Below are 16,901 nucleotides of genomic sequence, written 5' to 3'. Positions count from 1 at the left end.
ATATTTTATAGTTCAAAATGGCCGCCCTCTATAATAGTGTTTTTTTTCTATGTTTTAGGATACGGCCAGATGTCCCGCAAAAGTAAGTTTACTTTCCATTTTACTGTGTTACTCTCCGCCATTCTCAGTGCATCTTAGTGAAACCTTTCTTGTCCTGCAGCATTTTTTGCCCTGATATTAAAAATTGTTTCTAATATTCCTCAGTCCTTATTGAGTACGTGTAATTAAATTAGCGATCTGCTTTAAGAAAAACGCGAGAGGCGCAGCAGATGTCCAATTAGAACAATCTGGCTGCCGCAGGATTGAATCATTATTTAGGTTGTGTTTTAATTAGCCCTTAATAAGTGTAAATCTGTAATAATCGGGGAGGTTTTTATTTAAACCAGAGCACAGAGAAAAGCAGCCGCATCGCAGCCAAGATGGCGGATAAGATTTCTATAAATCACGATGATGGAATTAGGTTGGTTGCTAGGGGAGGAAACGGAGCAACCCATAGCAACCGATCAGGATATAGAAAGTGAAATAAGTGATCCGATTGGTTGATTTGATTAACTGCCTTGTTACTGTTTTTTTTTGTTAAAACTTTATTGAAATGGTTTTTAAAAATACAAACAAAAATTGGAGGGTTCAATGGTGGAACAGTAAGAGATGTGACCATGGAAGGAAATACAGATGATGTTCAGGATGAAATCATACACTATGTTATGCTTAGCCCAGGGCCCAAAGGCCTTCTCAGGCCCTGCACTTGGCATTGCACCCTGGGCCTCATTATTACAAGTGCAGATTCTGGTAATCAGTTTAAAGAGGTTCACAGTCATGAAGGACCAGAGCCGCTCTTAAAGGGGTTGTTTACCAGGAAGGTGAAAAAAAAAGAGGATACCTCCTGCACTGGCGCCACTCCCCCCTGCCCAGCACTGCATCATCCCACTAGTTTGCAGGTATCAACCTCTGGTGAAAGCTTAAGTTGAGCGCTGCAGCCAATCAGCAACGACTGATCGGCTGCAGCGTTCACATTTTCTCGAAGTGGATGAAAATTGTTCTTCCTGTTCAAACAAAATGTTAACGCAGCAGATTGTGAGGGGCGTTTGATGCGCTGCAGTACTCGTGTGATTGTTGCACCGGACGTTGATGCCAAAACACCCACAAGTAATGCAGGACTGAGTATGGAGGAGTGACGCCAATGTGAGAGATGAGTACGGTACATATATATATTTTCTCCTCCTTTCTGGGTCCATAAATAAGGGTTTGTCAAGTAGTAAACGACCCCTTTAAAATTACAGCCTTTTTCTTTCATTTTTACGTTTCTGCATTGTGAAAGACAAAACTTTTTGTGGCCGGTAAATCATTTACTTTAGCTCTTTTTTGTCTAGTTTTGTGTCTTTTTTTAGCGTCATAGTCAGAATTTTATTTGCACCTTTGTTAAAGTCACTTTATGTGATCTTCTATTTTCTTTTTGTTTAATTTTGCCATTGTGGCCGGAGTTTAGGCTTTCCAGATTTTTTTCTGGTTGACTCATCAATTTTTGAGTTTGAACAAAATTTATTTCTTATGCAAATCTACTCCAGTCCCCTCCCCAATAGTGATTTTATATATGGCAGCAACAAATACTAAAAGACAAGAAAAGTGACTTAAAACAAGCATTCATGATGAATTAGAAGCCTTGTTTTTTCCTTTGACATATCCCTTTTAGGGCTTTTTTTTGAGGAATAGTGGGGGCAAGTTGTGTTTTTTCGATGCCACCATTTTAGGTTATATTGTATAAAGTTTTATGATTTAACTTTTTTTGTGGAGGTGGAAACAAATCCCCACTCACTTTCTGAGTCAATGTTCTAATTATAAGTATAATACCAACATACCAATTTTGTAGATAGACACATAAATATATACGGTATATCCATTTTATACTATATATTCTTTTTAATCATTTATCTTTTTAACGATAAAGCTTTTGTAAAACTTTTTTTTTACAACTTTATGAAAGTTTTCAAACTTTTTCTTCTCCAATATTTATTAGCTGTGTTACAGTTGTGGCCAAAAGTATTGACACCCCTGCAATTCTGTCAGATAATACTCAGTTTCTTCCTGAAAATGATTGCAATCACAAATTATTTGGTATTATTATCTTCATTTAATTTGTCTTAAATGAAAAAACACAAAAGAGAATGAAGCAAAAAGCAAAACATTGATCATTTCACACAAAACTCCAAAAATGGGCCAGACAAAAGTATTGGCACCCTCAGCCTAATACTTGGTTGCACAACCTTTAGCCAAAATAACTGCGACCAACCGCTTCCGGTAACCATCAATGAGTTTCTTACAATGCTCTGCTGGAATTTTAGACCATTCTTCTTTGGCAAACTGCTCCAGGTCCCTGATATTTGAAGGGCGCCTTCTCCAAACTTCCATTTTTAGATCTCTCCACAGGTGTTCTATGGGATTCAGGTCTGGACTCATTGCTGGCCACCTTAGAAGTCTCCAGTGCTTTCTCTCAAACCATTTTCTAGTGCTTTTTGAAGTGTGTTTTGGGTCATTGTCCTGCTGGAAGACCCATGACCTCTGAGGGAGACCCAACTTTCTCACACTGGGCCCTACATTATGCTGCAAAATTTGTTGGTAGTCTTCAGACTTCATAATGCCATGCACACGGTCAAGCAGTCCAGTGCCAGAGGCAGCAAAGCAACCCCAAAACATCAGGGAACCTCCACCATGTTTGACTGTAGGGACCGTGTTCTTTTCTTTGAATGCCTCTTTTTTTCTCCTGTGAATTCTATGTTGATGCCTTTGCCCCAAAAGCTCTACTTTTGTCTCATCTGACCAGAGATCATTCTTCCAAAACGTTTTAGGCTTTTCAGGTAAGTTTGGCCAACTCCAGCCTGGCTTTTTTATGTCTCGGGGTAAGAAGTGGGGTCTTCCTGGGTCTCCTACCATACAGTCCCTTTTCATTCAGACGCCGACGGATAGTACGGGTTGACACTGTTGTACCCTCGGACTGCAGGGCAGCTTGAACTTGTTTGGATGTTAGTCGAGGTTCTTTATCCAACATCCGCACAATCTTGCATTGAAATCTCTTGTCAATTTTTCTTTTCCGTCCACATCTAGGGAGGTTAGCCACAGTGTCATGAGCTTTACACTTCTTGATGACACTGCGCACGGTAGACACAGGAACATTCAGGTCTTTGGAGATGGACCTGTAGCCTTGAGGTTGCTCATGCTTCCTCACAATTTGGTTTCTCAAGTCCTCAGACAGTTCTTTGGTTTTCTTTCTTTTCTCCATGCTCAATGTGGTACACACAAGGACACAGGACAGAGGTTGAGTCAACTTTAATCCATGTCAACTGGCTGCAAGTGTGATTTAGTTATTGCCAACACCTATTAGGTGCCACAGGTAAGTTACAGGTGCTGTTAATTACACTAATTAGAGAATCATCACATGATTTTTCGAACAGTGCCAATACTTTTGTCCACCCCCTTTTTCATGTTTGGTGTGGAATTATATCCAATTTGGCTATAGGACAATTATTTTTGTGTTTTTTTTTTCATTTAAGACAAATTAAATGAAGATAATAATAACAAAGAATTTGTGATTGCAATCATTTTCAGGAAGAAACTGAGTATTATCTGCCAGAATTGCAGGGGTGTCAATACTTTTGGCCACAACTGTATATAGCCTTTGCAAACTATTTTCTATTAAATATAGTGCAAGTATTTTACATTTCTATTCTTTTTTTCTTATGTAGGATTTGGTCAAATATCTCGAAAAAGTTAGTATGCATCGGCTTTAGACCACAAATCAAATATTGTGATTTCTTTTTTGTGATCTTTCACCTACATAATCGTGATTGCTACAATTATAGAAAATTTCTTCTGTGGTCAAATCAATAATTTATCAATTAACTTATGAATATGACCTTTATGGGAATCCTACTTTTTGTAAAATTCTTTGCTTTATGTACTTGGCTTTCTTCCCCGTTCACATGTAAAGCTCTATTCACAGTTTTTCTACTCTTTTCCAGTTATTTTTGCATTGTGAGACCCCAAATTTGTTAGGGCACCTGTCTGACTGAGAAGGGTGCAGCAGCAAGAAACCGTAGTGATCGCCCTAGGAAATCAGTAGCAAGCAACACATTTCTCCTGCAGTGGCCACTAGAGGAGAAATGCGGAACTACATGAAGCAAATTGGAAACCATGTAAAACATAGTCATACTGAGTCCTCCAAAATGGGAGCTACTCTTTGAAACTGCTTTCTACTCTGGCTTAAAGGGACTTTGTCAGCACAGAATGACTGTTCAAACCAAGCACAGGCGTGCGATGCACCCTTGACCTGGCCAAATATTTAAGTGCATCTTTCCACCTACGTGTTTAAAATGCATCTACCCTCTTCTCTGACTCTATAAAGCCAAAGCTGTCAATCAAAGAAGAGGGTGTGTAGATAGAGGGAAAACAAGTAGGTGGGAGGGTGCATTTAAATATTTGGCTATGCTAAGGGTGCAACTAATGCCTCTTCTCAATTTGAACAGTCATTCTGTGCTGAGAGCGTTCCTTCAATAGAGGGGGGGGGGGGGGGTGCGGACCCTCCTTTCTGTGATATTATTGTGCCCTCAGGGGCATAAGGACAAGTCTTGTTTTCCACTTATCGGTGCAATGTGGCATATTTTGCTTTAAAAACAAAACATCCAGTTCATAATTATTATGATGTTTATTCAAAATAGCTTAAAGGGGGCCTTTAACTGGATTTTTCTTCATTTAGACTGAGCCCCTCTTCCAATTCCTGCCGTTTAGTTGATTCTGGAACAGTTTTTCTTTTTCTTCTGTGTTTTTCTGTTCCAAAGTAATAAAACGACTACATTTTGCCGTCAAGCAACTGGGCGTATACCACAGGACCTGTTCGTGGGCGTGGTCATATTTTGATTGGCCACCATAGAGGAGAAAAGGTAAACGCCCACAGAGACGTTCTTCTTATACATCTAGTGGGCTGAAGGGAACATTTGCATATTTATTTATGGGGGGCATAACTTTGGAATGTATGGGCCCGGAAGAGAGAGAAAAACTGTTCCAGAATCAGCACCAATTGGAGATGGAGATAAAAATAACAGTGAAAGGTCCTATTTAAAGGGATTTTCCATTGCTGGTGATAGTTAGTCCCTTGGTCACATAAAGTACTGTATAAAGGTCAGTTAGTTGAAGACTGGTGATGTGTAAGTTGAGGTTGGCATTCACCCTTTGCTTTTGGATCTCATAGTATCTGGTCCACCAGTTACAATTTTAGTATATATTTGATAAATTTATAAACCGGCAAAAGTGTAAAATATTTGGCTTAACTCTTCAAGAAGCTGTCTGCTTTTTACAATCCTTTTCCTTAGAAAAGATTGTAAAAATGAAGGTGATTAAAGGGTGTACATGTGGTGCAATTTCAAGTGCTCAGTAGTATCACAGCAAGTATTTAATCTCCCTGCAGCGCCCCCGCAGGGTGAATAAGGCATTACCAGTCTATTTTTTTTAGAGGGTTTTTCCGCTATGTTGACCTTGATGACCCATAGGTCATCAATATCAGATAGATGTGGGGTACTTTAATTCTTAGTTGTGCCTGTTCCCCCTGACAGAGGCTCTTATAATTGATAAGGATCTTGACGTAAAACCTTTCTCCCTTTATATAACTCCATTTTACTAGAAGGAGCCATTGAAAATAATCTGGTCACAGGGTGTCCGGCAGCGATTTGCTGTTATATACAGGAGACCCTTGCAAGTGTTCAGTTTACCTGCAGCACCTCCAGTGGTAGATCAGAGCATTGCAATGCTATATACCTCCTATTTATCCGCCTGTCTTCCTTCCTATCTGTCGCTTTATAGATTGATTAATAAAGGGATCCATACATTGGGACCAATGATTAATGCAAATCCATTAATAAGAAGTAAATAAACAAACGCTATCCCTCCCCTCGTTTTTTTTTTTTTTTCATCCTATCAATCAATTTTCTCAGATCAAGAAATTTGAGAGTTTCTATTGATCATTGCATTCAGTCATATTTATGTTGATCCAGAGAATCCATATAATGAATGTTTATTTGATCACTAAAATTAAAAAAAAAAAATGTATAAAACCCACAACCCTCAAAATGTATATTTTCCAGGGTATAAATCAGATACATTTTATGGACTTATGGGCAAAAGATCTTTATTATCCGGTATGTATCCATCATATGTATCATTGATAAGAGCGCCGTTTTATTAATGATACGCCATATTGCGTACTCCTCAATGTATCCATTTCTTCTTTTTTTTTGTGATCTGTCCAATGAGACTATATCTATTGTTCCTCTATAAAAAAAAATGCATGTCTGCTTTCTTTCATGGTCCTACAACCTTCAAAGAGGTGGTGTATCTTTTCGCTTCCCATTTGGGCTGTCATGCGGTTCTCCCTACTTCCATATAGGAGTGCGGTGCCCAAATTGGGGGTTACTTTAAGAAAATGGCCAACTGCAGTGACATAGCTATCGAAAATAGAGGCTGTGTGTGCACATTAGAGCCCTGGGGCCCAAGGGGGAAAAAATGGCCCTTTTGCCATAGAACAGCTAAAGAACAGCAGCATATGGAATATGGTTTTCTTATATCACTGCTCGAAAGTGTCAAGGTTGACCGTTGAGAAGTCAAAGAGGAAACCTCAAGGTTTAACTACGTCACAGCTCCACAGCCCTGTAAATGATTGACAATGTATACAGCTATATTTCCCCATAAGGCCTGATGGAAATGGCCGTATATCGCATAGGCCACTGTGGGCCCCATGGGCCACTCACAGATTTTCTAATGTGGGATATTAGCTTGGTATCTTGAAAATTGAATGTCTAATAGTGTATGAGTGACCACTGGGCTTTAATATAAATATACTGCCTTGCAGGCTCTATGAGCGCAGCTCTGGAGCACAATCCGCTCCTGCAGCCAGAGAAATCCTGAAGAAGGACCCGAGAGTAGGCACACAAGAAACAAAAGGAACTTTTACAAAGTCAATAGGTTCCATGGTGAACTGAATTCTTTAGCTCCTTTTCTTCCTCCTTTAGTAAATACGGCACACACATGATATATCAGGCGCTGCTTAATTAATTTACCCCATGGGAACAAGATTTATTATTTTTTTTAAAGCTTCAATGCAAATTCTGACAACTTGCTAAGCAGCTGTAGAGGAGCGCCCCTCCTAGCTAGATCAGCAGAATTTCGCGGCTCTGCCTCGGCTTAGAAGCTCAATTCTTAAGGCCATGTCAACTAAAAAAAGCAATCAACTGATGATAGACCCCCCGCACATTGCGAGGACACGCTTCCGAGGGTTTTCACCCCTATTGGAATGATTGGCAGGAAGTTGTGTTGTATTTTAGATTTTGTGTTTTCTTATTATTTTTTTTATATCTATATAGATATATATGTATTTTAGAATTTTTTGCTTTATGGATTCAAAAAATAATTACATTAGAAAAAATTACAACGTAAGCGTTATTGTATTTTTGGGCGTGTAGCGGAGGGTCTTTTATTTTAATTTATTAGCTATATTTTTGTATAGCACTTTATTTTAATTAAAGTTCTGGAAGCAAACGATCATTACTAATCAGATGGGTATAAGGCAGCCTTACTTACCAGACTACAGTGATGCAGTTTCGGAAAAGGCAGAGCATTTTTCTGATCTCATGCATTTCCTTTAAGTACAATGGATTTCAACATGTGTTTAGCTCATTATAGTAAAATAAAGCTGAATTATATGAGCTAAATATCCCGGGCATTTAAGATAGTTACTTACTGGGGACACGCTGATTAGCAAAAACTATCTTTTCACAGTTTATGCACCATGCACAGTGGGGAAAATAAATATTTGATATACGGCTGATTTTGCAAGTTTTCCCACCTACAAAGAATGGAGAGGTCTGTAATTTTTATCGTAGGTACACTTCACCTGTAAGAGACAGAATCTAAAATAAAAACCAGAATATCACATTGTAGGATTTTTCAATGATTAAACTGCATTTTATTGCGTGAAATAAGTATTTGATCGCCGAACAACCAGCAAGAATTCTGGCTCTCACAGACCTGTTAGTTTTTCTGTAAGAATCCCTCCTACTCTGCGCTCATTACCTGTATTAATTGCACCTGTTTGAACTCGTTACCTGTATAAAAGACACCTGTCCACACACTCAATCACACTCCAACCTCTCCACCATGGCCAAGACCAAAGAGCTGTCTAAGGACACCAGGGACAAAATTGTAGACCTGCACAAGGCTGGGAGGGGCTACAGGACAATAGGAAAGCAGCTTGGTGAGAAGACAACAACTGTTGGCACAATTAAGAAGAAACACAAGATGGCTGTCAATCTTTCTCATTCTGGAGCTCCATGCAAGACCTCGCCTCATATTTTGAGAAATGTTGGGAATCAGTCCAGAACTACATGTCAGGACCTGGTCAATGACCTGAAGAAATCTGGGACCACAGTCTCAAACATTACTGTTATTAATGCACTATGCTGTCATGAATTAAAAACCTGCAGGACATGCAATGTCCCCTGTTGTGAATTCTGCTCTTGGGTTCCCTCCAGTGCTTGTAGGTGGGAATGCAGTTGTCTCTGAGTCGCAGTCCTGGCCAGGTATATCTGCTGATTGCAGTTCTGACTGGGATATTTAGGTGTGCAGGATTCATTAGACCTTTCCAGTTGTCAATGTTTCTTGTGAAGTGTTGGATCACTTTCTGGCTTCTCCTGCTTAGCTGCCAATTCAGCAAAGATAAGTGTCTGGTTTTGGTTTCCGTGGCACACATGCAGTGTGCTTATATTCTGTGCTATTCATTTGTTTTTCTCTTGTCCAGCTTAGACTGTGTCAGTGTTTTCTCAGTCTTGTTGGATTCTCTGGAGATGCAGATATACGCTCCACATCTTTAGTTAGATGGTGGAGTTTTTGTATTTTCTGCTGTGGATATTTTTGGAAGGATTTTTAATACTGACCGCTTAGTATCCTGTCCTATCCTTTCCTATTTAGCTAGTGTGTGCCTCATTTGCTAAATCCTGTTTCCGGCCTGCGTGTGTCTTTCCTCTCCTACTCACAGTCAATATTTGTGGGGGGCTGCCTATCCTTTGGGGTTCTGCTCTGAGGCAAGGTAGAAATTCCTATTTCCATCTATAGGGGTATTTAGTCCTCCGGCTGTGTCGAGGTGTCTAGGTTTTGTTAGGCACACCCCACGGCTACTTCTAGTTGCGGTGATAAGATCAGGGTTTGCGGTCAGTATAGTTACCACCTACTCCAGTAAAAGTTTTCATGCTGCTCCAAGGTCACCTGATCATAACAGTCCCCCTGCTCACCCAGCACATGTTCAGGTCCGTTTGAAGTCTGCCAATGACCATCTTGGATGATCAAGAGGAGCCAATGGAGAAGGTCATGTGGTCAGATGAGACCAAAATAGAACTTTTTGGTATCAACTCCACTCGCCGTGTTTGGAGGAAGAAGGATGAGTACAATACCAAGAACACCGCCCCAACCGTGAAGCATGGTGGGGGAAACATCATACTTTGGGAGGGCTTTACTGCAAAGGGGAAAGGACAACTGAACCATATTGAAGGGAGGATGGATGAGGTCAAGTATCGCAACCTCCTTTCTTCAGTAAGAGCTTTGAAGATGGGTTGTGACTGGGTCTTCCAGCATGACAATGGCCCAAAAACACACAGCCAGGACAACTAAGCAGTTGCTCTGTAAGAAGCATTTCAAGGTCCCAGAGTGGCCTAGCCAATCTCCAGACCTGAACCCAATAGAAAATCTTTGGAGGGAGCTGAAACTCAATGTTGCCCAGCGACAGCCCCAAAACCTGAAAGATCTGGAGAAGATCTGTATGGAGGAGGGGGCCAAAATCCCTGCTGCAGTGTGTGCAAACCTGGTCATGAACTACAGGAAATGTCTGGTCTCTGTAATTGCAAAGGTTTCTGTACCAAATATTAAGTTCTGTTTTTCTATTGTATCAAATACTTATTTCATGCAATAAAATGCAAATTATGTAAAAATCTTACAATGTGATTTTCTGGATTTTTTTTAAACATTCCGTCTCTCACAGTTGAAATTACAAAAATGACAGATCTCTCCATTCTTTGTAGGTGGGAAAACTTGCAAAATCGACTGTGAATCAAATACTTATTTACCCGTTTATATATCACAGCTTTCACTCTATCTATCTATCTATCTATCTATCTATCTATCTATCTATCTATCTATCTATCTATCCATCTATCTATCTATCTATCTATTATCTATCATCTATTTATCTATTATCTATCATCTATCTATCTATCTAGTATCTATCTATCTCATATATATCATTTATGATCTTCTGTTTATCTGCAGTATCTTATATGTACAGTATATATATCTGTGTATTGATATACTATCTAATTATCTATCTCTCTAATATCTATGTTTCTATCTAATCACCTATTTATCCATTCATGTACATCATTTTGTGTAGATATTTTTATTGATAGAAGCATTATATTTTTGTTTCCTCCAGGATCATCAGAAAGGAACACGATACATAATTACGAAAGAAGACGCAAATGAGACCCCTGACACCTACCTCAACCGATCCACTGATTAAACTTCATTCATTGAACTAGAAGATGAAGTGTAATATATTATATCCAGTGTAAAATGAATACTTATTTATTTTAAGATTGGTTTAGCTACGCTTGTATATTCAATAAAGTTATTATTTTTAATAGTGTGGCAATGATACGTGTCCTATAAGTGTGCCGTAATTCTCCAATTATCACTCTCATCGGGATAATATAATAGGTAAATGATTGGAGTAGTGGCTTACTGATTGAGGAGGATCTGGTATGGTGAGAAACCTCATGTCATGGTGGATTACTTCTTGGGAGCATCTCTTGGTCTGGGGATCAGATTCAGACCTCTGGACCCTTAATTGTTGGGAATCTTCATCTTTAAAGGGATGGTCCAGAATTATTAAAAATGGCTGTTTTCTTTAACCTTAACATTGTTCTTTTTAATCCAAAAACAGTGCCACACCTGTTCTCAGGTTGTGTCTGGTATGGCAGCTCAGCTCCTTTCGATGTGAGTTGCAATACCATAGACAACCTGTGGGGTAAATGTGGCGCTGTGTCTGTAAGAAAGGCGCCAAGTTGATGTTCTTCACCGTAGCAGGTTCTCCTACAGGCTAAGATGGCCTATCTATTCCGTAAGGGGTGGACTCATCCAGAACTGGCAGAGCATGCCGGTAGTTGTAGTCCTTTATTCGGTGGATCACTACCCCTAACGTTTTGATACACCATTTTACCTGGACATCAGTTGAAGGCAGAAGATCAATGTTTATTGATAATGATGATCTCTTGTACCTTTTGTTATCGCCCAGACGTTGGTATCATTGCAGCATGTTTATTTTCTTTCCTGAATGTGAATCTGAAATTTTCATTTCATAGTTTAGATTTTTTTTTTCTGACAGTGTCACTTTGAATAAAAAAAAAACTTACGATTTTGCAACATTTTCTTGCGTTTCATGCTTGTTTATTTGTCAAAATGTATATTTTATACATATATAAATTAAGTGGAATTATTCTGATCATTAACTACAACATTGGTCCATAACCTGTGGCTGACCAGCTGACGTAAAACTGCAACTACCAGAATGCCCAGGCTGCTAGGGAATTCTGGGAGTTGTACTTTGGCTTCATCTAGAGGCCAATGGGTTAAGGACTATTGGTCAAGAGTGCGTTTACCATGAGGCTGCTGTAGACCCATCCCAGGTTGGTTATGTCCCCATTTCAATGGGCGGGTGGTGAGGACCTGCACAAGCATGTGACCTCCAGGTGATGGAGACTGTACGTTACTCATGAAATTAGGATGAGGGGCACAAGTACCTTATGGCCAGATAGTTTAGCAAGGTATTGGTGTCAAGCAGCTGTTAAGGGGCTTTCTGTATACTATGGCTAGCCGACTTATTTGCCAACCTTTTAGGGCTGGTGTCCAGAAGGTTATAGATCACAGGGCACCATGTTTTTTTTTCTCCATGTAGTTGTCCACGCTTTCTTACTCACATCCTTTACACACTTCCTCCATGCCCCCAGAATGTCCATTCGGGCACCACCAAAGCCACCTGAAACCTGCTTTCTGGGATATTTCTTCAAGAGTCATTTGCCAACTTTGCCAAAGTCTGAGAGGTTTTCTCTTTTTTTCAAATCGCAACCTGGACAGTCCAAGATAGTTGGCAAGTATTGGTGTTTTGATGGCACTTCATATATTTGTCAACTCTTCCGGGAGCATGAGAGCTCTTCACTTCCCCAGGGAGCCACCTGAACCGTCCAAGAAAGTTGGCAAGTATTGGAGTTTTGATGGCACTGGAGGCATTTGCCAACTTTCTTAGGAGTCTGGAAGGGTTCCCTTCTTCAGGGAGCCATCTGGACAATGTAAGACAGTTGATAACTACTGGTGGCACCTGAGACATCTGTCAAGTCTTCCGGGTGTCTGGAAGGTCTTCACTTCTTCCTGGAGCCACCTGAAACCTGCTTTCTGAGACATTTTTACCAAAGGCTTTTGCCAACTCTCTTGGCACTCAGAGAGGTCTTTCCTTCTTTAGGAAGCCACCTGGACAGTCCAAAAAAGTTGTCAAGTATGCTTATAGTATATGCCACCTTAACAACCGAAATCCTAATATTGTTTAAAATACAAAGTATGAACTTATTACTGGAGCAATAAAAATCAAAACCTCGTGGCATTGCTCTTCAATAATGTTAAAGGCGTTTGTAGAATTGCACAGAAGAGAATTGTCAGGCCTTGCTGATATGATCCCTTTAGTTACCCTAGCCCCAACCCTAACCCTAGCCCTAAACCTAACCTTAATAGGAAAATGGAAATAAATACATTTTTTTTTAAATTTTATTATTTTTCCCTAACTAAGGGGGTGATGAAGGGGGGTTTGATTTACTTTTATAGCGTTTTTATTGGTGACTTTTTATGATTGGCAGTCGTCACACACTAAAACATGCTTTTTATTGCAAAAAATAGTTTTTGCATCACCACATTTTGAGAGCTATAATGTATCCAAATTTTGGTCCACAGAGTCATGTGAGGTCTTGTTTTTTGCGGGACGAGTTGACGTTTTTATTAGTAACATTTTCGGGCACGTGATATTTTTTGATCGCTTTTTATTCTGATTTTTGGGAGGCAGAATGAACAAAAACCAGCAATTCCTGAATTTCTTTTAGGGGGGGCGTTTATACCGTTCCACGTATGGTAAAATTGATAAAGCAGCTTTATTCTTCAGGTCAGTACGATTACAGCGATACCTCATTTATATCTATTTTTAATGTTTTGGCGCTTTTACACAATAAAAACAATTTTATATAAAAAATAATTGTTTTTGCATCGCTTTAGTCTGAGAGCTATAACTTTTTTATTTTTTTGCTGATGATGCTGTATGGCAGCTTTTTTTTTTTGCGGGACAAGATGACGTGTTCAGCGGTACCATGTTTATTTATATCCGTCTTTTTGATCGCGTGTTATTCCACTTTTTGTCCGCCGGCATGATAATAAAGTGTTTTTTGCCTCCTTTTTTATTTTTGCGGTGTTCACTGAAGGGGTTAATTAGTGGGATAGTTTTATAGAGCGGGTCGTTACGGACGCGGCGATACTAAATATGTGTACTTTTACTGTTTTTTTTTTAATTTGCATAAATAAATGGATTTATTGAGAAATATATATATATATATTTTTTTTTTTTTTTTTTTTTCCTAATTTGGGGATTTTTTTTTTTTTTTTTTTTTTTTATACTTTTTTTTTTTAACTTTCTAACATTGTCCCAGGGTGAGACATCACTATATTAGATCAGATCGCTGATCTGACACTTTGCATAGCACTGTGTCAGATCAGCGATCTGACAGGCAGTGCAGGAGGCTTTCCAGCGCCTGCTCTGAGCAGGCTCCGGCTAGCCACCTCACCTGAGGACCTGGAAGGAGCCCCGCGGCCATTTTGGATCCAGGGACTCCTTCCAGGACACCGGAACAACGCGATCACTTCGCGTTGTTCCGGTGGGAGAGCGCAGGCAGCCCCCGTCCCTGCGCAATGCCCCTCTATGTCACTGTCACTACTGACAGCAGCATCAGAGGGGTTAAATGCCTACGATCAGCGCTAGCGCCGATCATGGGCATTGCTGCGGGGTGTCAGCTGTCATATACAGCTGACACCTGCACGCGTGAGGCCGCGCGATCGTGCCGCCGTACTAGTACTGTGGTTTGCGGGAACTCAGTTCCCGCAGAGCAGTACTAGTACGCCGCATGTCAGGAAGGGGTTAAAATACATCTGTAGCTGCATTTTCCTGTCATAATCTTTATTTTTTTGAGCGTTCAAAGTATATCACAACATTTTTTTTAAGGTTTTAAAACTAATGATAGTCGGAGTGTCCCCATAATTGGTGCCAAACCCCAGCACCCAGGCGCCAAGTGCTTTAATTTCCTCATTAGTGCCAACAATAGTGTCCCTAGTGCATAACTGTCAACAGTCCTAGTAAGTGTGACTCCCCAGGGTCCTGATCGTCACAGTGGCATTGCTTTCTTCACGGGGAGAGTGATGTCACGCTTGGAAGTGATGAAGGATAACTTTCACCAGGTAATCACTTACATACAACACGTTCATACTCCAGGCCAGAAGGGGGAGCTCTGAACCCGGATAAAGGGGAACTTCCTTATGTTCTGGCTGGAGGGGTAGTTAGTGAGCGGTCTGAAGCAGACAGTGGAGGAGGGAGCAGTCTGAGACAGACAGACGAGAGTGCAGACAGACATAAAGTGTCAGAAGGTCTGAAGGGGCCCTGTAGCCAGAGTTGCTACAGCCCCTGGAGAAAGAACAGAAAGGAAAAGAACAACTTGTGGAAAGTGTGCAGGAGAGAAAAGGCACAGGAGAGTGACACCAGGGGAACAGAGCAGTAATTTGGCTACTTCCCTGGCTAGCGCAGATTCCAGTAGCCGGAAGACCAAGGCCGTGTTGGACTCTAAGGGCCATAGCTGAAACCGGCAGGACAGCTGAACTGCAAGTTACCTGTCCACCTTACACCCAGGAGGCACAGTGACACATAGAGCCCGGGTCATGATAGAGACCCTATAAAATGGCTCGAGTCACCTGTCATACGGGTTTGTGTCCTAACTGTGGAGACCAGACTGAACCAAAGAATCCATCTTGTCTTCCTCCTGAGAAATCTGCTTCTAAACAGCAAACTTGACATTTCCTTTTATGGAAGTAATCACGCGCGCATTCCTTCTTGTTATCATAGTCCTTCACCCACATACCAGATATTGTAACATTTCACTAGTATAGACTTGTTTTGTAAGAGATTGTGAAATATGTGCGCATGTCTGTAAATGCCTAACTTTTTTACTATATAAAGAAGGGACAGCACCCAGTGAGGCAGGCGTGCTTCGGGGCTACCCCTGTTTATGACCACACAACCTTTGTGCTGCGTGTCATTTACTTGGATCCCTACATCCAGGAAGCCAGGGACGGAAAAGGACTCAACATTTCTTGGCGCCCGAACAGGGACCCGAGGCGAGAGTATCTGCTCGAGATTCACCTTCGGATACGGACAACGGAGATCTGGGATAATGAACGGCAAATGAACTGAAAAACCTGGCCAGGTAAGAGACATTATTAGTTCTCTTTTATCTGCCCTGTATTATCCGAAAGATCTCTACGAGCCGTGTCACGCTGGGTTAGTCTAGTAGTGAGTAGATACCTATAAAACTCGGGTTACCATATTGTATAGATTTATGAGTCCTGTCCCTGGCAGTGTGTGAACAGTGTGAAGGTTGTGGCATGTTATGAAAGAAGGATAAAAGTACGTAAAACAATAAGCCGAAATTGTTAGGACAAGTCTTATTAGTGAAGTCAGCCTAACTGGGTCATGTGGTTGCGTCCTTTCGGGGAGACCTCCGCCCATGCTTGACTCTCTTTAAGAACTTGTTTCTTCATTTCTGGATAAGAGTTTGATAGAATGAGCCCAGGACACGGGTCCATGAGCCTGGGACAAGTATGATAACAGAGACGGAAAGTTTGGTGATCTGTTTGGTGTTGCTGATCCTGTTTGCGTGCATTGTAGGAATCAAGTTTATTCTGCATATTAGAAAGAACGGAGCAGATCAGCCCTTCAATATTTTAGCTCCCTAGGAAGAAGGCAACGAGACATCACTCCAGAGAGGTGGTTGTCCAAACGTCACCTAGGATAAGTGTAGCTATTATTGAAAAGAAAAATGGGAAATAAACAGACAAAAACCGTCTTAGGACAAGTAGAAGCAAAAGATATCATACAGGAAAGATGTGGAAAGACAGTCAGAAGGCAGATCAGAAGGGTAAGAGAAAAATTGGGAATTTCAGAAGCACTTATGTTTAGCACTGAATGGGAAAGATTGAGTAAAGAACGAGGTGGAATTATCAGGGATAATGGGTGGGAAGAAATCATACACTGTATGATAAAGGTCTCAAAAACAGCTAAAGAGGAGAATTGGAAGTATGATCCAGACACTTCCAAATGGAGTATGGGTACGAGAAAATGTTGTGCTACGACTCATTCAGTTCCTCCTCCTTATCTAGATCCGAATGTTCAACCATTTGTACCATCAGGAGGTACAGAGGGAGGGAAACCCATACCAAATTTATATCCTGGGTTAAGCGGGGTGGAAGGATGGGTATGCCAAAATTGTGGCCAGCAGAATCCGGATTGGAGAACTGAGTGTTCCGCCTGTGGGGCCCCTAAAGGCCATCAGTTATTAGCACCTGTTAGGATAATAACAAAGGGAGTGAGAGAAGCTGATCCCGAGAATCCTAATCAAAGAATTACTAGGCAAATTGAAACACAGCAGTATTTTCCATGGACACCAGCTGAGGGTATGTCT

General features: G+C 40.7%; 1 protein-coding gene across 2 annotated transcripts in view; it reads left to right on the top strand.

Moving 5' to 3' along the window:
* The window catches only part of LOC138641739 (tachykinin-like peptide), a 28,916-nt gene extending 17,406 nt beyond the window's left edge, over positions 1 to 11,510 (top strand). The window contains exons 4-6 of one of the 2 annotated variants that reach the window (XM_069729364.1): positions 59 to 82; positions 6,129 to 6,182; positions 10,520 to 11,510. In XM_069729364.1, the coding sequence (XP_069585465.1) occupies positions 59 to 82; positions 6,129 to 6,182; positions 10,520 to 10,569 (128 nt within the window). In that variant the 3' untranslated portion in view covers positions 10,570 to 11,510. The remainder of the gene's footprint in view (positions 1 to 58; positions 83 to 6,128; positions 6,183 to 10,519) is intronic. The other variant, XM_069729365.1, reaches the window with a different exon arrangement.
* The last annotated feature ends 5,391 nt before the right edge of the window (positions 11,511 to 16,901 follow it).

The sequence above is a fragment of the Ranitomeya imitator genome, chromosome 6 (genome assembly GCF_032444005.1).
Source record: "Ranitomeya imitator isolate aRanImi1 chromosome 6, aRanImi1.pri, whole genome shotgun sequence".
Taxonomy (NCBI): Eukaryota; Metazoa; Chordata; class Amphibia; order Anura; family Dendrobatidae; genus Ranitomeya; species Ranitomeya imitator.
The sequence above is the reverse complement of the archived record's forward strand: the minus strand, read 5'-3'. Positions and strand labels throughout refer to the sequence as shown.